This window comes from Zootoca vivipara, chromosome 2 (genome assembly GCF_963506605.1).
Source record: "Zootoca vivipara chromosome 2, rZooViv1.1, whole genome shotgun sequence".
In the NCBI taxonomy this organism is placed as follows: Eukaryota; Metazoa; Chordata; class Lepidosauria; order Squamata; family Lacertidae; genus Zootoca; species Zootoca vivipara.
In genome coordinates, this window is record NC_083277.1 from 69611648 (window position 1) to 69638535 (window position 26888).

The following is a 26888-nucleotide window of genomic DNA, read 5'->3' on the forward strand; positions in this document are numbered from 1 at the left end:
ATCTTATATTTTCAATCTTTATGCAATTTCTTTTAACCTATCCTGACGTGGCAAATCACGTACTGAGCACCGAGTGCTATTGCATTTCAAGAAAGAGTTATTAAACGATTCAGTGATTAAGTGAATATTGATTAGTGAACAGCAACATTAATTGAATCTACATGGGAAGATTTTGTTTTTATTTATTTATTACAAAAGAAATAAATGTTGGCAAAAGTTCTACAGACCCTGGAGGCCTTAGTTATAATTGGTATTGTCCAGCCTTCCACTGGCAGAATCCATCTTCTCTTCTGAGAGCGGCAACCTGGTTTCTGACCATTATGCCTTAGGCATAAGCCTGGAAGCACATTTCCCACTTGCTGTCACGAAACACCATGGTCACGCTGTACATTTGAACGCGAACACATTTTAAATGGCAAATCTTTTCAGGGCTTTCCAGGATAACATCTTTGAACATTCAGTGCCTGGTGCTATACCAGAGGCAATTTATTTAAATCCTGCAGCTTTAATGCATTTTCTAGGATGTACATTAATACACCAATTTAAAGGCCTACCAATATAGGGAAAATCATAGCCTGTTTAAAATTCTAACTTGAGATTTCCCGAACAGGGAGCATACTTTGCTCTTTCTAAAAGTGGTTTTCAGCAGGCTAATAGCACCTGTGAGCATGATTACAACATAGGCAGTAAATGGCTTGAACAGAAAATCCTTTCGCTACTCTCTTGCGTGTCAATCACTTCTTACCCAGGGCAAGGCTGGCTGTATTCAGAGGACGGGTGAGGGTGCTCCTTCCTTTCAACTGCTCCTACTGAATCCACAACTACAACAGCCTGAGCCAGACATCTTTCATCCTGAAGGGCTGCAGACATAGAATCAGCAGAGCAGTTGCTCACAATGCTGGACCGTGAAGAGATCTCGCTGTGGCTGGAATCTGAAAAATTCTCAGATTTTGCAGATGGTATCAGGGCATAGCCTAAGTAGGACAGGGGAAGAAAGGATTCAACTTTTTTTAAAGAGTTCAGACAGCCAATTTATGACACTGCTATGGTATTTTAAAGACAAATATGCTTTCCACCACTTTTCTCTCCTCCCTTGTATGGCTTTTTAATTGTTCATTTTATGCTACTGTGCTTCCGTTTTGTTCAAAGGAAGAGAATAAAAAATCAACTGTAGAGTGGAGCAACGCTTCACTAATTACTTTGAACATTTGTCACAAGGATACAATTTGCATGCTTTCATTCAAATGGCTATAATAAATAATGAAAACAGAGAAGAAGAAGAAACAACCACATGGGATTTGCAGATAAGGCTTCTTTGAAAGCTAAACATAAACCGGAATGTATTTTGTATAGTTATGTTTTTACCTCTCTCTTCAGTACATTGTATTTTATTTTATCACTATGGCTAGTAGCTGATGCAAATAAGGATTCTTCTGATTCTGAAGCTAAACACAGGAAAAGTAATTTGCCAGTCAATAGGGATCAAGAATCTGCAACGATTTCACCCAAGATACACCTGCAAACAGTTTAAAGTAATTTTATGTTCATTTGCACTAACACCTCCCCCCATTAACAAAATCTAAGTTGTTCATAAATCTAGACTGAAATAGGCTATAGATATTGTGTTGACGGTTTGGCTTTAATTTACTCCAGTTAGGTTACGTAGGAAAAGTATTCATTAGAATGACAGTTCCTATTTTTGTTCTACTTGCTGTTCTTGAAAAAGTGGTACAGGTAACTAATAGAATTGTGAAGTTGGTAGGTACACTAAAGGACCATCTAGTCCCCTGGAATGCAGGAATCACAGTTAAAGCATCCCTGACAGATGGCCATCCAACCCCGGCTTAAAAACCTCCAATGAAGGAGAATCCACCACCTTCCAGGGAGACCATTCCACTGTCAAATGGCTCTTGCTGTCAGAAAGTTCTTCCTGATGTTTAGTCAGAATCTCCTTCCTTGCAACTTGAATCCATCGGTTCAGGTTGTCCCCTCCAGAGCAGCAGACAACAAGCTGGCCCCATCTTCCATGTGACAGGTATTTGAAAGTGGCCATCATATGGTACAGCTTGATTTTTCCAGGCACTTTCTCTCCAGCTGCTTAACATGTGTCATTTCAACTTTACAGAGTTGAAGGCTAGTTGGTTGAAATCACACAAATTATAAGTATGGAAGGCAGAGAGCTCAAAAGCTCTTTTGCGCAGGGTTTTCCCAGTGCAGAAAGAACTTCTTTTCTGGGACTGCAGCTGAGAGTAAGCTGGCTAGGATCACTAAAACCTCATTCACCGGAGGCAACTGTGGCAAATCCTTAGAAGGTGCATGTGCTGGTAATTGTCTTATCTGGCAATCTGAACAAAAAAAGTACCTGTTACGGTCTTTGCTGGGCTGAGAGGCAATAAAAAGCCTCAGAAGCGATAGGTCAGGCATCCCCAAACGTCAGCCCTCCAGATGTTTTGGACTACAATTCCCATCATCCCTGACCACTGGTCCTCTTAGCTAGGGATCATGGGAGTTGTAGGCCAAAACATCTGGAGGGCCGCAGTTTGGGGATGCCTGCAATAGGTTCACAAATTAATCCTAAAGCCTATGGTTTGTTGCCTCTCCAGTGAAGTAAGGGCAGAAACAGAGGATATCAGGCACAACTGAGCAGCATCCCATTAGCACACTGCTTATTCACTTTAGACCATAGTTTGCTTTAAACTGTGGTTTAACTTTGGTGGTGAACCAGTCAAATATGAGCTTCAAGTAGAATTTTTATACCAATATTCCTGCTAACTCACATGTTAGGGAAACTTTGTGAAACATTTTAAGTATATAGTAAAAACAGAAACCTCTGTATCATGAAAGCAGTTGGGAAGTGAAGCTAAAACCTTTGATTACATAAAACACTCACACCTGTATTATTAATTTTTTTAAAGTAAAATGAAACTGTAAATCCCAAAAGAGAACATGTTACACGTAACTGAATAGTAATGCAAGAGGGCAAATATTGAGAACTGTTGTATATTTCAAACAGGCTGAGTTCTCCAAAAGAAAAATGAAAAAGGTACACACAAGCTTATGCACACTTTCTTGAAAGTAAGTGCCATGGTCCTTATGCACAGGTCAAGCTATAAGGGCTGATTCCTATATGCAGATCCACGTGGGAAGGCTTTTGTGTGAAGCAGTTACTCTACTACAGTTCTGTTTATCTCATCCATACCACTATATGACCTGTGCACTTCTATTCATAGTATGAAGTACACACAGAGCTGCTTCACACAATTTGCTTGCCATGTAAAACCGCATGTATATAACTGCATATCATGCAGCAGCCCAACTGGAAATTGCATGTCGCCATGTATGTGGCAGGGGGCTAGAAAGCATGATAATAAAGCATATTTTTAAAAGTATTTTGCACTAGAAAGCATGACTCGTTAGTTACTCGCTGTATTCTCATCCTCTGTACAAACCCTGCAGAACAAGGCTTAATCCGCTATTAAGCTGAGATACAAATCTATTTCTAGTCAGTCATTTCTCAACCATCACCAACAGAAGAGGTTGGATGGTCTTCTAAGAAGCTCTTAACGGGAGTGTGGTCCTTCCAGCTTTAATACTGAAAATGTCCAAGTAAAAATGAATCTCTTGCTAATGTCGGCTTCCATGTCTGAAAAAACTCAAAATGGTGTCACACATACTTAACATATCTGAATAAATATTTACAGTATAAATACAGATTTAAGCCTGACATAGGCAGAACGGCATGTCACATAGTCTTCCTTCTCTTGTGCCTCAGCTGTGGACATAACCACATTAGAGAGCTACTGTTTCCATGGCTACTGGCTGTATGCAACACATTACTGTCTATGTCCTTTTGTTTCTCAGCTCTATCCCTTTCCTCCTGCATGCACTTTGCGTCCATGTCACGGGTGACAGCTGATCTTTCCCTGGAGATACTCCTTTCCCTGAATCTTGCAAAGGGAGAGACCATTCTTTTCCTGGGCTTATACTGAAGCTCTGTCTTGTCTCTAGCATTCTCACTTTGCCTCTTTTCAGCACTGACTGATATTTCTGCTGTCCTGCTAGTCATCTGCTGGATTTTCTTTTGCAAATAAGCCCCACCTATTCCATAGCTGCGCTGTCCACTGTTCTTGTTGCTTGCTTCGCTTGCAAGAGATGAGGACGAGCCAGAGAGGTTGATCTGGCTGCAGTGATCAGACCTCTGGGGATTGCCAGCTACAAAGAAAGGAACACGCAAAGTAAATAACATACTGGCAGTAAAATGAACACTCTTCTTGTTTTTTAATCTACGTAATGTTACACTTGGATGCAGCACAAAAGGAAACATAAGCTGCAGTTAAGTAGAGAGAGAAGAACGATGTGCCTGTTTAATTAGTTAGAGAACAAGTAATCTAATTTTAGCTCTGCAATGAGATGTTAACAAATACAAGACAGGGTAGAGGCCACTTTTATCAAAGCAAGGTTGTTCTTAAAGAAAACAACAACCCCTGAATTGAAATCAAAGAAGACAAAGCAATAATCATGGAGACACATCAAAGTTAATGAAAGTCACATGCTTATGCAGAAGATTCTAGCAGGAGTAACTTTTGGCAATCCAACAAAAATAGTCAAATAACAAAACAAAACAAAAAAGACACACATGGTTCTTTGAATTACTGTATATGAACCAGCCTGGACTCTGCAACCCAGACCCGGGCCTTGTGATCATCATCTGAGGCCCCTCTTCGCTTGCCCCTTCCACAAGAGGTGTGGAGGGTGGCGACACTGAGAATGGGCCTTTTCTGTGGTGGCTCCCCACTTCTGGAATCCTCGCCCCAGGGAGGCTTACCTGGCACCTTTGTTACATATCTTTAGGCACCAGGCAGAAAGATTCCTCTTCTCACAGGCCTTTGGCTAATTAAACACTCTATGGCCTTTTAAATAGTATATTAAATCAACACACATAAAAACACATCATCCTACTTATAGCGGTTACATATCTTTTCCCCCAAGCTTTTCCTGATCCATAAGATCCCCTGAATTAATTTTTTATTTTATTTTATACGCTTTTACATGTTTTTATACAGCTGTTCTACTTGTTTTAGGTTGCATTTATAATTACATTATTTTTATATTTTATACCAAATAAGAGATTTGTAAAATATTAAGTGGTTTATAAATGCCTTTCAATAAATAAAATATAATAATATCCAACGTTAAAAACTTTCCTGAAAGGTTTCAGGCACAATGGTCTTTTCCAGGAACACATGAAGTTTCTTTTCTTTTCCCCAGTGAATAAGTTATGCCTTTTGTCAATACCCAAAGCCCATCTTTTGAGATTAGGGAAGGACAGATCTTGAGGAGAAGAAAACTAAAATATAGTTAAGCTGAGACATGTTAAGACTAAACTTGTGTCTACTCCTACCTTTGCGTGGGGAGCCCTGAGGAGAAGCAGGAGGACTGGAATGCAAAGAAGATGCCATAGATATATTGTCCTCTGCTTGTTTTTTACTATTTGTTTCCTCAGACAAACTCATTGACTTCTGAGGCGAACCTGCACCTATGAGAGCAATCACAAAACAAGACAAATGCTTATACACACAATTCAAACTGAAGAGTTCCTACAAAGGCATCTTTTATGGCCCAAAGGCAACTGAACTATGACCAAAATTATTCCTGGACTCTTTTGTAATGGTTACTTTGTTGGAAAACAACTTTTAAAAGCCAGCCACGTTCAGCAGGGCCTCAAGTTATGTTGGGAGATGTTCATATATATGGAAAACACAGAGACTCATACTGTCCCCAAACCTCAAAAGAGAATTTTGAATCACCCCTTTCTGGTTTACATGAATTTGACAGAAGTTGCAAGATATTTAGCAGAAACAATTCACATTCTCAGTGTCCCTTTCCATGAAATGTAGGAGATTTGGGAACATTTGTGTGAGGGGCAAGGGATATCGCGAAGCCCCTCCCCTCCTGAGTTCCAGCCCAGCCCCGAGCGAGGCTGAAAGGAGGGAAAGCTCCAGCTCAAGTGGGGAAACAGGAAGTGGTGTCCAAGGCTCTGGCAGGGTAGAAGAGCCATCGTCCCAGGTGGGACAGGAAGGAGGAAGGAAGGGGGGCAGACCAGTCCCCCCAACTCCGGAACTTCGCAGAAAGCGTCGGGGGAAGAGGATGGGTCTCCCCAAGTTGTTATGCTGGCGCAAGATGCGCCAAAAGCCACTTGGAGGTTCTGATTCAAGCTGAACAGATGTGTCTTTGTAAATAGCACTGCCATTAGCACTGTAAATACTCAGCACCAATAAAAGACAAAATGCAGAGCTGTGTAGAGTCGTTACTCTGAAGTAGCCTTCTCCGGCCACCGTGACAATTTGGTATGGCTTAATTTGTCTTTATGGAAAAATTGACTTCTCAAATCTCTATACAAATGTTATTTAATATATTTGCATTTTTCAAGAAGTAATATTCTCAAAGGAATATACAGTGGTACCTCTACTTACGAATAACTCTACTTACAAATGTTTCTACTTACGAATGGAGCTCCGTCCGCCATCTTGGATGCGGTTCAGATAGGATTTTTTCTACTTACGAATTTTTAGATAGGGTTGCTTCTACTTACGAATTTTTTCTCCCAATGCATTCCTATGGGATTCGACTTACAATTTTTTTCAACTTACAAATGTGCATTCGGAACGCATTAAATTCGTAAGTAGAGGTACCACTGTACAAACTACTTATCAACCATACAATAGAATACATTTTAAAACCAGAAAAATATATCTTAACAATATTTCAAAACTTAGTAATACTAGTCCTGGATAATTTAACATTATCAAAATCAAGCTAATATTAAGGATTTTGTTTGAATAATTTAAACAGAACCCATCAGCTGCTGAAACTGTAGTGTTTTATAATCTAGTATTGTGAAATATATGCTAGGATATGACTATATCAAAATGGAAATGAAACTGACATGCTGTAAGTATAGCTTAACATTAGCCTTGCAAAATCTTCTATCTGCCCATTTTATATAGTAATTTGATTTAAGAAGTGAATCCTGTAGATAAATACTCACTAAAAGTCACATGGTCCTTGGTTGGTGCTTTTTTCCGAATGGGGTACAAGTTAACAGCTGGAACCTGAAGGACTTGACTCATTCTGTTTTGCTGATGTAGATGAACTTTTGTAGTTTGGCCAACAGATCTCAGTGGCATGGGAGACATTTCTACAGCTTTGCCACCTCGTCTTTCACTTAGATTTTTCGTCACTGACATGGTGAAAAAGAGAAGTCAATATTTTCCCCCCTATAATCTGTTGCAATGTTAATAAAAACCACAATTAAAATGGAATGTGTATTGAAACACTAGATGGCAAGCTGGTATTTTTGTATCCATAGCAATATCTGTAAGGATTCTTATCCACTTGTTCTTTAGAAAGTTACCCCCAGTGTTCCACTAGGTGGCAAACTTAACTCATAGAATAAACTATACTGCTTCAATTTCATTACCTGAAGATGCTCATCTATGTTGTAGCCTCAATCTACTGCTACTCCTGCATCCAGCACAAAAATGGTGCAAACATTACAGCTCTGACCTGCTTTGCAAGGTGAAATGATGCAGGATTTGTGACTATCTCCCCCCCCAAAAAAAACACCCCTAAAAATTAGAGAGAATCTGCTTTATGAATCAGCACTATATATTTTTGGTAGTTAGTGTTATGCATTTCCAGAGGACAGGTTTTCTAAACAGCTAAAATAGCTGTTTATATATGAAACCCTGTGAAGTTCCTGATTTCATAAGGAAAGTAAGCTTCTGTTTCAATGAGGGAAACAAGCTTCCATTAAGTTCAATTAAATATGTACAGTTGGCACTGTCTGACAGAATATATAGCTGAAAACCTCTATTGGAAAGTAACTTCATGATGCTTGCCTTTTACCATCTGCGCACAATTAAATCACCTCTGAAGTTAAAAAGTAAACAGCACATTCAAACTTTATCTTTACATTTCTGTTAATTTACTGTAGGAGAGGAAACACCGCTTTGGGATGAAGACAGAAGCATTTGCATACCTATATCTCAGACTACCCATCAAAAAATTCAGAGCGCTCCAGATCAGAAAACTTTCAACAGCCAAGAAGGCAAATAATTAAACAACTGAAATTAAAAGACGCCTGCTTCTTGGGAGAAAAGCAATGACAAACCTAGACAGCATCTTAAAAAGCAGAGACATCACCTTGCCAACAAAGGTCCGTATAGTTAAAGCTATGGTTTTCCCAGTAGTGATGTATGGAAGTGAGAGCTGAACCACAAAGAAGGCTGATCGACGAAGAATTGATGCTTTTGAATTATGGTGCTGGAGGAGACTCTTGAGAGTCCCATGGACTGCAAGAAGATCAAGCCTATCCATTCTGAAGGAAATCAGCCCTGAGTGCTCACTGGAAGGACAGATTGTGAAGCTGAGGCTCCAATACTTTGGCCACCTCATGAGAAGAGAAGACTCCCTGGAAAAGACTCTGATGTTGGGAAAGATGGAGGGCACAAGGATAAGGGGACGACAGAGGACGAGATGGTTGGACAGTGTTCTCCAAGCTACGAACATGAGTCTGACCAAACTGCGGGAGGCAGTGCAAGACAGGAGTGCCTGGCGTGCTCTGGTCCATGGGGTCACGAAGAGTCGGACACGACTAAACAACTACAAAATAATCGTAAAAGCAGCAGAGTCTAGGAAGATCAGCAGCATAGAAATGGAACTAAAAGTACTGGGGGAAACAATGTCTTGTGATGATAGAAAATGTAACATTCGGTACTAGGAGAATTCCATAAACAGTATGCCATCACCGAAAAAGCACTTTCCTGGTGACCACCCACCAAACTGCCAAAGGCAGTTGTAATTTTTATAACCACTGTGCCAGGCAGAACAGTCTGTCATCCCCCTACTGACAATTTGGGGCCAAGGCTGATGAAGAGAAACTTGCCCAAGATCACCTAGGGAACTTTTCCAAACTGGGAAGCCTAGCGAAAAGGAAGTTGCGAGGGAAGGTCAGAAGAGCCAAATATCTCCAGAAAACTTGGAGGTTATTAAAAACCACAATAATAGAAGCTTAGCTATATTTACTGCAGATCACAAAAGGTGCCAGCAAATTTCATGAGAACGTTAGTGTGGTTAATGAGCACGATCAGGTGCAAGAAGGCTCCATTCAGAAAATGAAAGTCTTCCCAAATGGTAAGAACAAAAAGGCACACAAACACCCAGACACAAAAATAATGCAAACAGGCTGAGGATTGTTTACAACAGTCTTCCCTAACCTGGTGCCCTCCAAATGTTGACTATTAATTACAATTGCTTGCCAAAATTTAGATAACCTTAATAGTGCATTATATTTTGGAGTATGTCTTAAGACGTTCGTTATTTCCTGAATAGCACAGGTCAGAGGTCTGTTTATAAACTCTTCCTCTGCATCAACCTCTGTTAATTGCCAAGGCATTCAAAAAGTGTCAGACCATCATGGTATATCACTCTCCTCTCTACCATTTTCTCATTTTCCAATAAAATAATTTCTTCACTTATGTCTTTCTAACTATTTGTCTGTGATAATATTTTATCCTTTCATTTTCTTGTCACTTCCACTAGGCTTGCCATTATCATTTCTTGATTCTGTAAAGTGCTAACTTGGCAAAAAAAAAATGCAACATACTATGGAATTTTTTGGCAGGCTAGTGATAGGCACATAGATTAACAACTGAAGGTCAATGGTAAAACCTATAATTTCAAGTTCGTGCAAACTCAGTCAAAACTCAAATTGACAAGATGCCAAATATTCATCAAGGGTTTGGGGGTTGTTGTTGTTTTTTTGCGGTATCTGCTTTTAAATATATATTTAGCCTACATTAAAACTATGCTTAAGAGAAAACCAATAGAAATGCACATAATTAAGTAACCATAGAAAATTAAATCTAAAGAATGGCACAAACATTCTTCCTTACTAACACCACAGACTGTAGAAGCTCAATTGCATTCCTAAAAGTTTTCTTTACTTACAAGTGCTATACGCAGGTTCACATTGAAGTGACATTATCTGGAACTTTTCTTCATCTGTTTCCACATTCAGATTGGAGAGGTATTGTTTGACTTTCCTGGCCATCTGAGCGTCCTCATACAATTTTTTTGCATTTAGAAGGGAGCTGCGCCGGGCACGTTTTTTGTGTGCACCTCCTTGAACGTCCAGCATGTTTGAGTTTGTGCTGCCCTGACTTAGTGATCTGCAAAAGAAGACATTGAGGTAGTTAAGCTGCAGCCGCTTTAGTAGTGAGGAACCAAAGCAACAAACACTGAAGCACAAATACTCTTCCATTAAAAGCGCATGCTGATGTCAAAAGGAGATGAATAGTGTTAACACAACATTTGTTCTAAAGCAATTTGCAAGACTACTGAAAGAGTTAATATGTCCAGGAGAGAATTATAAAACAAAAAGTGTGCAATGATCAGGAACTAGGAAAATTTCTAAGTAAGCTCCTCCTAACAGATGTAACTAAGGCTCATCAGACTTACACAGAAAACCCCAATACTGTGTTTGGGACAGAAGATAAATTTCTCAACAGTTCTGAATTCGGTGTTAACGCAATTTGGTCTCAGAAGATTAGAGCATGAGCAAAATGATGGTTGAAATAGCCATTTCTTCTCTCTCTCAGAGCTGTTCGAAAGCTTGCAAAATTGGAAGGGAAATGTTTGCAGTAAAACAAAAATCAGAATTCCATTGTATCAATAACTTCTGGTAGCAATACTTTGCATAGGGGTAGGTGAGCTTCATTATTTTTACCAAATTCCAAAAACTGGAATATCATCTTGTATTTATCAGAAGACAGCAATGTGTTCTCTGATGAACAAGGTGAGTCTGCCAAGAGAGATTAATGTAAGATTTGCTGGGAGCTGCTATAATTTACTATTCTGTTTCTGAAATGGGAGCAACAACAGCGGCTGTGATCAAGAGATTTGTGTGTGGAAGACCCAGGCACACTGCTGGATGTTTTTCTTTATGGTTTTTATTCCAGCAGTCGCTCTCTGAATTGCAAACTGCATTTTGAAGCATGGCAGTTCAGTGGAGGGGGAACTGCTGGACAGGACATGTAAACAATGTCACCCAGCTGCATGCATAAGGTGGACTCTTTGAATAGCGACCAGTGCTTGGAAAATTGGAACCTGGGATTCTAAAGATGATTATCTCCCGTGAAGACATGTAGTCTTCAACAACAACACCTATTACAAAATCCTTCTCATCACACCTGTAACAAAATTACCACCTTTGGACAGAAACAAGCTTTACTCTCATTGAACAAAGTGTCTTAATAGTTAAATGGAAAATAAGGCTGATTGTCTTTAAAAGTGTGCGCCTTCCAAACTTGCAATTTTCTCTTGTTTTATTGTGAGATAGAAATGATAATTTGTTTGTGGCCATTTAAACAATTCTAGGTGTTATGCACTTAAACTGTGAGAGCTCCGATTCCTTCCATAATCTGTCCCTGAGCCATCTAACAAGCAGTCACAATGATCTGGAGAACTAGACAAATACCTTCTAATTCAGTACAGGGAACTACTGTTGCTAGGGAAGAGGCAAGTAAGATACCTCAATTGGAGGGAGTTTTTTTTAAAAAAAATCATTGTCATGAAAGAGTCTGAATTTGAAAAATTCTGTGTCAATAAAAGCAGCATGTTCTATGATACCAAATAGGCAGTAATCAGAAAGAAAGTAGAGACATATTTTCAAGCTGACATAGATATAAAAACTCCATATTCATGAGGCCCAGAGATCTTCTGAGGAAGATACGCAGATCTGATGTTCTTTGGCTTTACTGTTGAGTCAGTAAAGCAAAAACCAGGAGCAAAAACCGGGAGAACAAAATGGAAAATGAGGGGACTTAAGTGAGTGTTTGGGTAAATTTCCAGAGATCCCTATACTGAATGATATAAAAGGAGAAAGATTTGGGGTCTCTGTCTCACAACGCAACAGGAACAGGAACAGGAAGGGGAAAGGAAGTGATGGAAGATTTCCAGTAAACAAAGCAGGGAGAAACTGTGAAGAGAGTGAGGAAATGGATGGTGAGGGAAAGAACTTGTGAAATTTCTGGTTTTATCTTGGGAAAGCTTCTGACAAGTATAATCTAGTACAGTATATCAAGTAAGGAAGAACCTGTTTTTCCAATGAAAGCTACTAAAAATTCCATGTATATTCAGGTTTCTTCCCTCTCAGGAATTTTGCAGTTTTAGTAACTTGGAGAGTACGTTTCAATTTCAAGGATGATCTAACTCCAGTATATGTCTCAAAAAGTACTTTGAACTGCAGGCTAATTGTATATATTTATTCTGACTGAATGGCATTGGGTACAAAAGTACTGCTATAGGAAAACAAGGTGGACCACCTATTTTTTATGAAACAAATTTTAAACTGTTAAACAAATTAGCTCAATATTTCAACAGGGGACACAGCCAAACAGAAAATGCTTTGAAATACATAAGCTTAACAACAGAAGCAGCAAGATTTCAAACAGCAACAAACATTAGAATATGAGTTCTGAGAAGTAGAAATGATATTGAAAGAACAAGGGACACACTGAGTCAAATAATACATATAAAGGAACAACAGGTTTAGATAACACATATTCACAACAGAATGAAGACTGATCACTGATTTGTTGACATCAGAGCAGCAACAGGCTCAGAATGTTGTACAGATTTAACATGGGAAAGTTTCGTAACTATAAACAATCACAAACCACAAGATGGAAAAATACAAGTTATGTAACCTGGTGACTTTGGTTTGTTATACACTATGTTTTTGGTGTGTCTTTAAATCTTAGTAACTTAAACATTTAAGTATCCTTTTTATTAAAGCATCATATTAACTCATGTTTCTTTAATTTTCCCAAGTAAAATTTTAAATGCAAGCTATACAAGAAGGAAATGTATTTATGTTCTTTACTGTCATCTGAATATGGATAATCAATAAGTGTTGGCTAAACTTTGGCCCACCAGCTACAGCTGCTGGACTACAACTACCATGATCCCTGACTATAGATAGTATTGGCTACGGCTGATGGGAGCTGAAGTCCAACAATATCTGGAGGGTCAGAGATTTCTGACCACTGATCTAGAAGAAACATCTATTCTTTGACCTTCCCCCAATATTAACAATTGAAATCTCAATCTTGCCCATTCCAGAAACCAACACTGAGCTTTTGGAATGCTATAAAAGGGTGAAATAATATATTAAGGGAAATAATTTCAGGTTCTTTTCTGCAGATTCCATATCTCAGGAATATGATCTCATTTAGTTATGGTTAAGTTTTCCCCTCTTTAGTGATAAATATGACAATGCAAAATTACTATCAAGTCTGATCCAGTGTTATGGTCTGGGCCCACAGAAGTGCCAATATACCCATATATAGCTTACTTGGAATGACTTCATATTCATTTAAACGGAAGCAGTCATTAAAGGTGTGGTACTCTGTGTGATCCTCTGGTTTTAAATTAACATGGGACCCCATGAAACCCCAATATCAGAATGGGTGCAAAACTTTGGACTGAAGCAATTAGGCCTAAATGCTCAATAGCATGAGCCTATGCATGTGTGCACACCTAAGTAGCTTATACATGTTGGCTGGAATTTTAGGCTGCATTATAGTGATCATCTTGGTCCCTTGCATACATTCAAGGAATGACCAGCACTTCCAATAAAATGTGAAAAGAAAAGACACTGTACTTCTGAAGCAGGGGCTTTTAAGTTTTGCCTTAATAAGGAGACAATGATTCAAGATTCTCCATCCAGAATTGGAGCCATGTGTTGCCAAGACGCAAGAGAACACTATTGTGTTAAGGTAGCAAACAGTCCATAATATATTTTATTTTATATTTTTATGAAATATTATTTATTTCATTACAACAGTTTGAAAACCACTTAATCACAGTCATCTCTAAGTGGTGTACAGGAGACCCAATACAGTAAGAATAAAGATGAGTTAAAACTATAAAATCAGAATTCAATTAAAAAGTATGCTTGCTTGATTTATTTATTTTTAAGTCTTTTGTGGGTGCCAGAAGTTCAATAGGTAGTGGGCCTGTCTGACCTCAACTAGCAGAGGGTTCTATGAAATTGGGTCCACAGTATTGAATGCATACTTCTTGGGGATCTGAGCCATGGGAAACAGTAACAGTGACTTCCCCCAAAGACCTCCAGCAGACATGGAAGGGGTCCAGCAGACCCTGACGCTTCCAAGTCTCAAGTTGCTAAGGACCTTGTACATTAATACAAAAACCTTGAACATGGCCTGGTGGCATCATTATCAGTCTAGCCACAGTATCCTGGAATAGCTGGAACCTCTGGACCAGACCCAAAGGTAGCCCCACATAGAAAGCATTGCAGTAATCAAGATTTGAGATCATCAAAGCATGAGTTTAGGGTCCAATTGGACACAGTAAACATGTGGGGATATAGCAAGTAAGCTGTGTTACTTATTGAAAAGGCAGAAACAAACTGAAGCTCTTCTGTTTAACCAAATCCATGCAGACAAGAAGTAGAAAGGCGAGACCATTAAGTGGATTACTCACCACAAGGGGTGATGTTTACGGATTTGGTGTTTGTAAGATTGTTCCATCAAAATGGGGATTCGGTTGCTGTGTTCTAGCCATATGAATTTAGAATAGGACTTCCGGAAGACTTGTTGGAATTCCTGTGGGTGTCAGCAGGTCCTATTCTGCAATTGTCATGGCTGGACTGGTTGGCAATTCAGCCTGCATTGGGGTGGTTAAACTGTGGCCCTCCAGATATTAACAGATGACAGCTACCATCACCCCCTAACCTTTGGTCATGCTGGTTGGAGCTGATAGAAGCTGGAGTCCAACAACATCTGGAGGAACTCAAGTTAGCCACTACTTTCTGACACAGAGGTCTCTAGTGCCAATGAGCACTGAGTAATAACAGGATGCACGACTTCTAGAGAGATTGTGTCCAAGGTTTTGAGGACTGAGCCCTCTGTCAAAAGACTCTTCACTGGAAATCCATTCCTGGCGTGCAGACTGCATGGATGTCTCTAGGTGCTGATGACAGAACTTTGTGGCTTCCAGGATCCTTCATACAGGTGGCTATCAAGCTGTTTCCCCTTCTTTTACAGCTCAAGGTAGTGACATTTTCAAGCAAATAGCTGGATTTTCTAAGGAAATCTATGATTTAGAACCATGGAATGCCTCCATGGTAGGGACAGGGGAAGTTGGACATCCTTTAATAGACATTTAATGCCAAAGTTTTAAAGTTATGTTAATCTCAAGTGAAAAGGATAAGCTAACTATGATTTTGTTTTGTAAGAACAATAGAAAAGCCCTCCCCACCCATGAGTGCATTCAGGTTTGTTAAGAATCCATGTTATCGTCGTGGGCCTGTTTTTCCTTAATTTTGGGAATAGTTAGAAACAACTGTTGCAGAGTTAATAAAATGCATGCTATTGTTCAGATGCATGCATTAATGAGGATGCAGCATGTTAAAACTGGCATAACTTTTTTTTTGAGTCTTAGTTGCATTAATCTCTACACTTACCCCAAACTCCTCCACCTCTTCTTCCTGTAAGCAAGAGCCATATACAATGAAGCATGTATTTAAAAAGAAAAGCAAAGGGGGAAAATCACAGTTGAGAGTCAGAAAGGAAGAGGATGTAGACAGGAAAAAAAGAGAAATGAAAATTTCAATTAAGTAAAACAGGTCTCAAAACAGTGACACACATTTTTCAGTGGAATAGAGACAGAACTTGTTACTATGTGCAGTGAATACACAAGCACAGAGAACCAAAGGGTTGGGAGTTTAAAAGACCATGTATTTTGAAGGAAACCTCCACTTAGATTGGCATGTGCTGTTTTTCACACATCACTCACTCCCTTTCGAACCTACAACCCGATCTCAAGGACAGTACAAATTATCTATTGTATCCTAGCACTGATCATATTACAACTGAATTTTTAATATGAAGTTCCATTTTACTGGGTTACATTTTCAATGCCAATGATTACTCGTAATTGCCTAACCTCTTTGACTTAAGATATTCTTGTGTTTTTCCTATTATGATACTTTATCCTGGGTGAGATGGAAAGAGCCCTAAGCTAAAAACTTCATATATTGAAATACGCCAAATGTTATTTAGAAACTTTTGTAAACCTTCACTTAAGCACTGCAATCAGCATTTATCTACATTTGTTTCATATTCACTTTCCCATGATAAATGTTAACAAACAATGAAATTAAACAAAAAACAAACATGTGAACATACATATTGTTTCCTCCACACAAAACACCTCCCTGCACCCAAATTTCAATTTTAAACGCCATACCTTTGTCTGAACATTACTGCTGGATCCATATTAGCAGAAGTCATTCTGATGACTTGACGAATCTCTTTGGCAATCATTCTGAGCTTCTCGAAATTTACCAAGCCATCCACCCTTGAATCATTTCCTATACAATTAAAATATGTGCAAGAAAACCTTAAGAGGGTTCACAACACTTCAGAGACTGACATGTTATTTCTCTTATATATCACAAGCCACCATCAGATGTCAAAGGTCTCAAATTCAAGTGTCGTTAAAACCACAAGAAGATGTAAGGCAGAGTATGGATGCCAGTCTGCCAGTCAAAATGCTAACTTTACCCTCACTCAATTGTTTTTATAGTGGCAGCTGTCAGCAGAAAGAAAATGTTACAATTGGACTGTGTTCGCTTTGATTTTCCAATGATAAAAGGGTCGTGAAACTGATAGCAACAAGGTTATTGCCCTTTAAAAATTGGTTCTACCTCTTAGTTTAGGGTGGAAAGAATTAATCTTCAACAGTTTTCAATTCTTTCAGACACAGGAGCCAATGCTAAGCCAAATATGGGGATGTACTGTTAATTTTTTTACTGTTAATTTTCATTTTTCACATTTTTGAGAGTTAGGATGACAGGTGTAGGGAGGCAGGGCCCCTATACTGCAATAGCTATATAAAGTGGAGATTTTGACATGGGTAGCTTGTTGTACCTGCTGAATTTCCTTCTTCACTGCAGCTATTAACAGTCAAACAACAGTCAAAGTTATAATGACATCAGGTGACTGTCAAGGTTAATATGTGGGTGAGGGAGGGGTCCAGTTTGCTAATGTGTTCCCCAAGCAGAATGTGCTGGTGAAGCAGGATGTGACAGAAAAGTTTGTTTTGCTGGGCAGGTTGGGTCCCCAAGTGTTTTCTTTTTCCCTGCCAGCAAACGGTTAACAAATGGCAGCCTTTGATTGGCTGGGGTTCCAGGAGGGAGAGTTGAAAAGCAGTGGATTTTGAGAGACAGTTTGTAGGTTGGGAGATACGTTATGAGTCAGGTTGAGAGAGAGGGAGAGGGAGTTGGTTCTGGTTAGAAACATCCACTCTGAGGAATATATCACAACCTAGAGAAAGAAGTCTTGGAGCTTAGTGTGAAGGACAGTGTGTGGTGTCTTGTAAGAGTAATTAGGCCAGGAATTAACTGGGAGGCTGAGGCTGAGCCAGGAGAAGTAGAAGCTGCGAGAATACAGTCTACTTAGGACTCATTCCGGTCAGGAGGTGAGAGATTCTGCTACAAAAAAATAAGACTCCCAAACCATTTAAGAGGGGTGTGGAGATCCCTTGGGTCTGTTACTTGGGCTACCTCAGGAGCAGGGTTCTCTAAGGGGTGTGTAACTGAAAAGAAGTACCACCTTGTTTAAGAACCAAAATATTAAGCGGCAATAGCTGTGAAACAACTGAGAAAGAACTGAAGTGAAATACCATTATAATCTGAAGTATCCTGTGTTTTACCCACTTTGTGTCATAAACTTCCTTTATTAATAAAAGCTCTCTTGTTTATTTGATCAAATCCTGCCTGAGACTCCAAATTATTAAGTTTTCCCTCACACAAGTCCCCCACAAGATAATATGGGGTTGTTTGTAGGAATTATAGTGTTCTGTGAGGTGTGTGCATTATATTTAAGTGAGGGCAGGCCCAACGGTGCCAGGGGGGAAAGTGCCATTGTGCCTTCGCACAGGACCCAGCAGGACTGAACTTGCTGCTCACCAGCTGATATCACTGAGTGATATCAGCTGTTTGATACATGGGCATGGTTTAAGCAAGAGGGCATTATGGGCAAATATGTGAGCTGAAGGTTTCCCACCCCTGAATTCAATCAAACACATCTACCCACCACCACACTCTGTATTTACTTTGATACGATCTGGTTTTAAATTGTCATGACCAAGAACCTGACACCTCTCACATTAATAACATGCTGTCAATTGGTGTTAGGTTCATTTGGCCAAGGTTTCAGTGACTCCTGGAGGACAGATTCTGTTGGATTCTTGCTACTAGAAATAACCAGCATTTTTAGCCAATAAAAAATAAGGAATTGCGGGGATTGTGTCTCATGAGGCTCTATAATAATGAACCTACCCAGACTCTTGAGACCATTGAGATAATCATCTGAGGCCCTTCTTCATTTGCCTCCTCCAAGGGAAGTCCAGAGGGTGGCAACATGAGAACGGGACTTTTCTGCAGTGGTTCCCCATTTGTGAAATGCTCTCCCTCTGCTTACAGTCTTCTATGTGCACCGTAGTATATTTAATCTTAGCCCTAATCATGTCCTCTTTGGCAGCAAACCTCAGATCCCTGGGCGCCAACCAATGAAGTATTAATATGCAATTTAATAAGCTGGCTCATTACTTCTCTGTGGCATTACCTTCATGCATAAATGTAATATCCTTCTTGACAACAGGAAAAAGTGGAATAATTGGAGGCTGCATGCTCTGACTGCTAAGGATGTTGCGATACTTTGCCATGTTTCTAGATGGATCAAAAAGGTCTTGAAGATCTCGTAGGTGCTTTTCATACTTGCTTGGTAACTTTTCCCATGTACCCCTAAGTCGGGCTACAGGTGCCAGATTAAGACCACTGCAAGAAATAACTCTCACATTACCAGTTATCAAATAAAAACAAATTCATACACCCTGACCCACATTAATATCCCAGGATAAAGAAAGGAGCCTCCTCCAAACAAAATAAACAAAATATTGTGATACAAGTGAAATAGTGTGGATAAAAAAATGCTTTTTGAAGTGAAGGTTTCCATGAGGTTGGGTACAAAGTATGCTAGCTTCTCCAAATGAAAAATTTGTTGCCTGATTATCTGGAACCTGATCAATAAATTTTATTACTAATATTATATTCCTGCAATTAAAGATGTTATTGTACATTTAACTAAAATGTATGAAGAGTCCATGTCTATAAACAACACATTTCCACCTAATAACCCCAAGGAGTCATAAGTATATTTTTAAGTTTCTTTTTTAGTAAACTTTTATCAGTATGTTATTACATACCTTTAAGTTACCAAACGCATCCCAGATCTACCAATACCTATTCAAGTTCTGATATTAAGGCTATGTTCATTTTAATTCTAGTATTCTACTACTTTACTATCTAGCAGAAGAGAATAACCTACCTTATAACAGCAAACATAGAGTTGAAATTCTTGCACTCTCGACAATGAAGAGCAATTTTTATGAAATGTTTTACGATCTTCATCCTTTTAAGCTGGTTTGGCTCTGATAAGATTTCTGTGGCAACCCAAAATGTCTCTTGATTCATAACATCCTCAAACTGTTTTAGATTAGCATTCCCCGTTTTAGATTCAAGTTTATATAGTTCATCAATATATTCAGTAGGTTCAATGTTCCGAAATAACTCAAAGTCTCTCATTGATAGCTGGGTAGCTACCTCAATGGTGCTCAGCTGTAAAAGGGAAATCTGGCTCTCTCTAAGCAATTCTTGAGCATCTTCATCTGAGCATAGAGTCTCAGTTTCCATATTATTTTTCAAGTAATACCTAAAAAGCATTGTTAGAGAAACAAACATTAAATGTCTTTTAATACAAATTCAGAGAAGTAGCAACATAGCTTCCCCGCAGCAGCAGAGGGCCTTGATGAGGCGCCCTGCAGCGGTGGAGGGCCTTAAAATGTAAGGAATTCAGTAGGGCTTGAGTAGGCACGCATTCACTTGCACTGCTTACCAAAAAACACCCTCCCCATCATTCTCACATAGTACCCAAACTCCCATTTCATCATAAAGGTAGCCAGCTAAATCTTCTCCCCTCCATTACCCCCTCTCCACAGAAGCCACCCCCCCCCAAAAAAAAGCCCTCACCCTAGCTATCTCTCCCTTTTTATCAAAGTGAAGGAGGGAGGGCAAGCAAGCAAAAAGATATTATTATTATTTCAAGGAGACTAATAATAATAATAATAATACCCTTCCTTTTTAATATGGAGGAAAGCTATTTAGGGGGAACCAGCAAACAAACACCACCAGAAAATGAAAATAAAAACTCTTTCCCCTCTTTTTTTTTCACTGGTGGGGGTGAGTGTGAGGGAATAAAGAAGTGCTTTCCATTTCTTTGTTTGTGTTCTTTGATTACTGTGCCGCTGGTTCTTTGATTTTCTAGCTGTGTGGAGTTCATCCTGAATTGTTAGCAGGTTCTGCATAAGTAGCTGAACCCATGAGAAATGACAATAAGCCTGAGCTCACACCAACCAGCAAACTCTTTCAGTTTCACCAGTATCTTTCCACTTAAAGAGATTGCTGGTTTGTGTGAGGGCTTATTGTCATTTCTTATTGGTTAGGAGGGAGAGAGCAAACAAAGGAGGAGACAAGGTGCCTGCAATTTATCTGAAAAGTATCTGTAAAGTATTGGTTCAGCTGGGCTGGGAAGCTGTTAAGTCTCAGTCTTGTGTTCACCAGTATATTGCCTTGTTGAAACACTTATCATGATGTTATTTCAATACCGGTATTCAGCAATATGACGATTTATCACACAGCCCTAGCAGGGATTAAAACCTTGGACTCTCAACACTAATCCAACCTGTATACTCCACTGGCTCTTCTATGCTCATTGGAAGAGATTCCTCTTTTTATTTTTTCCCCTACAATTTTCTTCCTTCCGTCCTGTACTTAAAGATGCAAGCATACCTACCTTCCATTCAGTTGAATCCGATCAGCTAACTTTGAGAACTGATCAGGAAGCCTTCTCTGTTTGATAACTCCTTCAGGACTCACAGAAACTTCACAGAGAGAATAGGTCTCCGAGCCTCCTGTCAAATTGAATTCGTGGACTGCATGGCTTACGACTTCTTTTGCTGTAGTGTCTTTGCTTATGATAATGTAACAGCTCTGTTGATCGGCTTTGAAAACTCTTATAACCTGATCTGGAATGTCTAGGTTAAAAAAAATAGAAGTATACAGTCATTCCCTTAAAATGGTGTTAAGTTTTTTTAATTATATAGCTTTGTTTTCTGTCACAATAAATGGCTGTTTCATGTAAGCATATGTGTACTATTGTTTGCTCAGCAAAAGCAATGAAAATTTACATTGCATGTATGTTATCTTTTTTAAAAGAAAATATTATTCCTTTCTACAGCCACAAAATTTATTTTTAAGGTTTTGATTCTCTCTGTGCCCACTGACTAAATAGGTAGCTCTTTGTTCCGGAGTCTCTGGACCTTCAGCGTTACATAATGCTAACGTAATTTAGAAAATAACTGCACTTGACGATTGATGTGGATTATGACAAGTAGTAAGTGTCTCATAAATCAATGAGGCTCTAAGCTTCAAGTTTAGTTTATTGATTCATTTTTTCTTATAGACAATTTACTCTTTGTGAAGCTGAATTGGTTTGGAAAATTCAGCTGATAGGGTGCAGAGTGCTATATAATTTAAATGACCACGTGCTTCTTTTCTTCACGTTGCCCTGTATAACCAAAGTCAATTAACAAACTTATAAAATGGGCTTTTCAGAACAGAGCTGACTCAATCTCAGATAGATCTGATTTTAACATGCAGATAAAGCATGGCTGATGGTGCAGGTAGCGGTAGAGAACCACATGTGTAGAATCCCTGTCCTTGGTGGGGGGGGGGGGCTAGCATAGCAAGAGAAGACAATGACAACTCTCTTCTCTTTCCAAGGGCAAAAAGTTTTATTTTTATTATTACATAGGACAAGCTGTCGTCAACCTGGTACCCTTCAAATGTTTTAGATTTCAACTCCTATCAACTGGGGATGATAGAAGTTGTAGTCCCCAAAATCTGGAGGACAACAGGCTGGCAAATGTTGGCACAGGGCAACATTTAAATCTGCTATCTTCCACCTGCAATCTGAAATGGTGCAGTATGGGAAAGACTCAACCACATGTTTTGGCTGCATGTCTGAATCAGACATCAGTTACACAAGTATTTAGTTCCCAACAGCTGGCATTCAAATTTGCTATAAAAGCACAAGCCCTATAAATTCATCCTCTTTCTCTCTCCTATTTGAAGTGTTCAACAAAAGCAGTATTTCTGAATCATTCTACCGTTATGATTTGAACTCAGTAGTATTTACATCCTAGACGACATGTATAGGATTGCGCTGTAATTGTAATTTCACCATCCTAAAACTATCTTACTATAAGATAGCAAGTCCTGTAACCTTTTGCAACTGCCCCCCTCCAAAAAAACAAAACAAAACACAACACCAAGGCTGAAGAACAGGAGTATAACTGCTACACCTTCTTCATTCCGAAGATACCTTAGAAGGTGTAATTTTGCGTCTCCTCGGTCCTAGTCCAGCAATCTTACCACTATGGCATAATGGCTCTAATGGAGTTGTTTCTATCAATCCTAACAGCAAAGATAGCATGGACGGGCATGGAGAACTTTTTTCAAAAAAATCAACAACAGTCACCCTTCCTCCACACAATTTTTGCACCTCCATGTAGGCCACGTACTTCATGTACTTTTGGTACTCCACTGAATTAATCTCTATCCTGCATAGATGCATTTCTCAAAATGTGACTGTCATGACAAGGTAGGTATTTTATAGGAAAGTGCCATTACATTTATGAGAAACTTTAGGAACAAAAGTCAGCCATCTCTAACCCTCAAAGGAGCAATAATTTAGAGTATGTTGCAAGCTAATACTTGCACAGCGATCAAAGAATTATTACATAGTCTGACTCACTCATATGTTGAAAGATTAGACACTGAAAGATTATAGACACTGAAACAAAACAGGTCCAGCTATACTTCTGAAAAATGGCTTTACCATTTTGACTGCTTAGAAAAACGTTACTATTTAAAGTAGAATTTCAAAAATACATTTTTTTGGAAACATAACACATTATAAAATCATCAGGTTGCCAGTGATTGGAATACTTACAGTAAAAACCAACCGCTGCAGGATAAAAAGAAGGGGGGAAAGTCAGGATCCAGACTTTAAACTGACATCATTAGTCACACACTGTATATGTGTGGATATGAAAACAAGTTACTTTAATTTTCCTCTTATTAAAAACTGTATACCAATAATCTGATTTCTTGTTACATCTGAGAAATATTAGCTAATCACGGCTAACATAATTGAAAAGAAATCTCTTCAAGTGTAAACAGAAGTTGCTACATAAACTGTTACATAAATATAAAGTTATGCCACAATGTGTTGTCAGAGTACATAATTAAGCTAAAAATGTGATCTGGGTATAAAAACATAGAAGAGTTTTTCTTGTTTTGTTTCTAAGAGCCCTAGGTGTGATTCAGATTACTGCAATGAAAAGATGCAACATTAGAAGATGCACACTAAGTTTTGTAAAGAGATTGACACAGCAAGGAATGAAGAGGTGTTTAGGTCACCAGTGATCATGGGTCAATTGCATCTGGATATGCACACTGCCAATTAATTAACTTTGATACCGGTAGGTGGAATCCAGCTGATATTTCTCCACTGATAGAAAGTACTATTGGTACCTATCTGAAGAGCAGTTTCCCATTAGGTTGGGCAACATCTCCCCCTGGTAGTTGAAGGCAGGACAAAACTTTTGGGAAGTAACGCAGCTCCCATAATCCAGTTTGTGGACTTGCTTAGTTGTAAGCAAAAAATTACAAAAGGTATATTTCTGTCAGAAAAGGTACCTCTGGGATAATATACTTGCTGGCAGCATAAAAGGTTTGGGGGCGTAGTTTTCTATTTTCTTTAAACACTTCAAACGGTATATGGTTAAAAATGTAGTAGCTATGAAAGCATGATGACAAATGCATTAACTTGCCCCATTAGAAACAAATCTGTACTGTATAGAGCACTAACGAGCACAGGAAGCCTCTGTGAATATAGGAACCTATTGTTTTCTTCTTTGTTCTTTTCATTTATTCTTTTAACACTGCTTGACACATATCTTGAATAATCTGGCAAACCCAAATTGTATAGATGTGTCAGGGTGGCATAGCAGGGCTGTGTGGTGGAGCCATCGTCCCAACAGTGGCATTGCTGCTGCTGCTTACAGGAACAGTGTAGAGGAGGGGCAGGGTAGTGATGAGATTGGGACCATGTAGGTGTTTAGATGGGAGTGCTGGACTTTGTGCACCCACAGAACCCTCCCTGCTGCCTCGCCCTTACTGCTGTTCTGCCCCAACCCATACTGGTAAGCAGCAGCAACAACACGGCTTTCAGAAGGCCAGCTCCAAAATACTAACCCAGCAGCCCCTGAGGTGTGCATCAGAGTCACAAAATGTGGCAACTGCATTTAATTTGACCCCATAAGTAGTCAACCACGTATTGGATTGTCAATGCTGATTTACAAAAACATAGTGGGAAACGTAGTGGTTAACAACTGAGGGTCTTTTTACCTGAAGGGTTAGAAAAATCCAACATGCTGGTCGTAGGCTGCAGGAGATCAGGACTGCTGGACGAGAGCGTGCCAGGAATAGGCATAATTGCCAAACTGTGTCTGCATTGCCTTGTTCCCACAATGCTGTCGTCCTGTGACTGGCTTACACTACCATCACTGCAAGGAAGTTTTAGAAGGTGTCAGTGTTTAAATTAAACAAAAACATAGTTATTCTACACAAATGAAGCAAAATAAGGTATCATTTTCACTAACAATGGAAGCATGAGATCTTAAATAATAACCTGCTCTTCTTGTTGTTTACAGGCTGCTGTGTCTCTAAGGCTCATAAACGTAAAACGGAACTGCTTACCGAAACCTCCTTTCAGAGTTTGCGCTGTGCATTCACAGATTTAAAGAGTGTATGGCTGCTACTGCAGAAGGTTCTGTATCTTGGAAGCAGTTACAGCACTTGTACTATTGCCCATTCTAGCCTGCTAACACTTCTCTTTCTCTGCAGCATCTGATTATCTGATGCATATCACCTCATGAAGGTCAAGAAGATAGCTATACTGTTGGTTTGTTTCTCCTATGCAGACTGATGAGCTTCAGGGCCTTGGTCTGTCCTTTACTAGCCTCCGGAAGTGAATAATATCTGAAGTCCTCTCATCTCACAAAGAACTCCTTGTAAAAGGGGAGGGTGCCTTTTGGCCCACTGTGTTTTATTCACTGACATGGGACAGATTCTCCCATCAGTTCTTCACTGCCTTCACAAGGCTCTGGAGAATCAATAGGCTTCAGAGTGAATGTCAGAATTCTGCAAGATGGCGCCTCTTCCACCAGCTCTGCTGAGAGACTGGCTTACTTTAGTCTTCCTCAGTGATGGACTGAATGGGGAACAATAAACTGAGGCTGAATCCTGATAAGATGGAAGTGCTGTGTGTGAGTGGTTCCCATGTCTTTGAATAAGATGCAAGGCTTATTCTGAGAGGGACTGCACTCTCAAAACAGATTCATAACCTGGGAATACTCCTGGACTCTAACATCTCACTAGAGTCTCAAGTTGTTTCTTTGGTTAGGATTGCTTATGCTGAGCTTAGGCTGATTTACCAGCTATGACCATCCTTGGACTGATATAGTTGTCCATGATCTGGTGATCTGCCTTCTGTACTACTATAATGTGCTATATATGGGGCTATCCTTGAAGATGGTTCAGAGGCTACAACTAGTACAGAGTGTAATTGCTAAGCTGGTAAGTGGGAAAGCCTGATGGGACCATAGGTCTTGAGTCCTGAAATTGCCAGTGAGCTACTGGGCCTAATTAAGGTGTAAGTATTAGCATACAAAACCCTAAGTGGATTAGAGCCCAAGTTCCTAAAATATCACCTTCCCTTATATCACCCATATCAGACTGTACCATCAGCAGGTGAGACCTTGTTGGTGCTGCCTAGTTGGCATCGACCCATGACAAGGCCTCCTCAGTGGTTTTTCCCCATTTGCAGAATGCCCTCTCTGATGAGGTGCATTTGTCACCCTCATTATTATTTTAATTATTCTTAAGTTTTATATTTAGTTTTTGTAAATTAAAAAACAATGAACCATAATAACAACATGGTAACAGTAGCAACATGAGAACAGTGAGTACAAAAGTAGAAGGTACGTTGTGTTAAGCACAGGTTAGTCCCAGTAATCATATTCTGAAAGGTCCAGTTTCAGCTAAGATGTTTTTAATGATATTGTAAGTAATGTGTTTGGTGACCTGGGCTCCTTTGGGAGGAAGAATGTGACATATATTGACTAAATTAAATAAATAAATAAAAACTGCAAGACCAGAACAAAAGTCAATATGGCTCTGCATAAGGGTAAGTATATACTGTACACATTCCCATACGTGTGACTACACAGAGGCACAAGAGAGAAAACTATCTCATAATTGAACTTCACAATAATACAACTGTGGTTTTAGACTTACTTTTTTGGTTCAAAAAGGTGCCAAAACCAAGGTCAATACATGGGATGCACTACCAGGTAATAAAAGTATATTTCCAGTAGGGATAAGTGAGTCCTTCATCCTATTTCTGCCTGGTTTTTTTTAATTATTATTCTGTCAGTCACAAGCCATTAATAGAGCAATGTAAAATAACTTAGGTCATAAAACACCAAGCTACAGAGAGTAACTATTCACAGACTGATGTGCAAAAAGCTATAGAGAATGAGTGCTGTGA

At 39.3% G+C, this 26888-nt stretch overlaps 1 protein-coding gene across 6 annotated transcripts in view; it reads right to left on the bottom strand.

Annotated features, from left to right (window-relative positions):
* Nucleotides 1-26888, bottom strand: part of RAPGEF6 (Rap guanine nucleotide exchange factor 6) — a 144721-nt gene that overhangs the window by 12104 nt on the left and 105729 nt on the right. For 3 of the 6 annotated variants that reach the window (XM_060271679.1, XM_035105429.2, XM_035105425.2), the window contains 12 exons: nt 24686-24843; nt 23226-23240; nt 21006-21246; nt 19482-19865; nt 18720-18931; nt 16339-16462; nt 15554-15577; nt 10012-10232; nt 7049-7240; nt 5402-5536; nt 4099-4212; nt 746-974 (listed from right to left, as the gene is read on the bottom strand). In XM_060271679.1, the coding sequence (XP_060127662.1) occupies nt 746-974; nt 4099-4212; nt 5402-5536; nt 7049-7240; nt 10012-10232; nt 15554-15577; nt 16339-16462; nt 18720-18931; nt 19482-19865; nt 21006-21246; nt 23226-23240; nt 24686-24843 (2049 nt within the window). The remainder of the gene's footprint in view (nt 1-745; nt 975-4098; nt 4213-5401; nt 5537-7048; nt 7241-10011; nt 10233-15553; nt 15578-16338; nt 16463-18719; nt 18932-19481; nt 19866-21005; nt 21247-23225; nt 23241-24685; nt 24844-26888) is intronic. The other 3 variants (XM_035105426.2, XM_035105427.2, XM_035105428.2) reach the window with 3 other exon arrangements.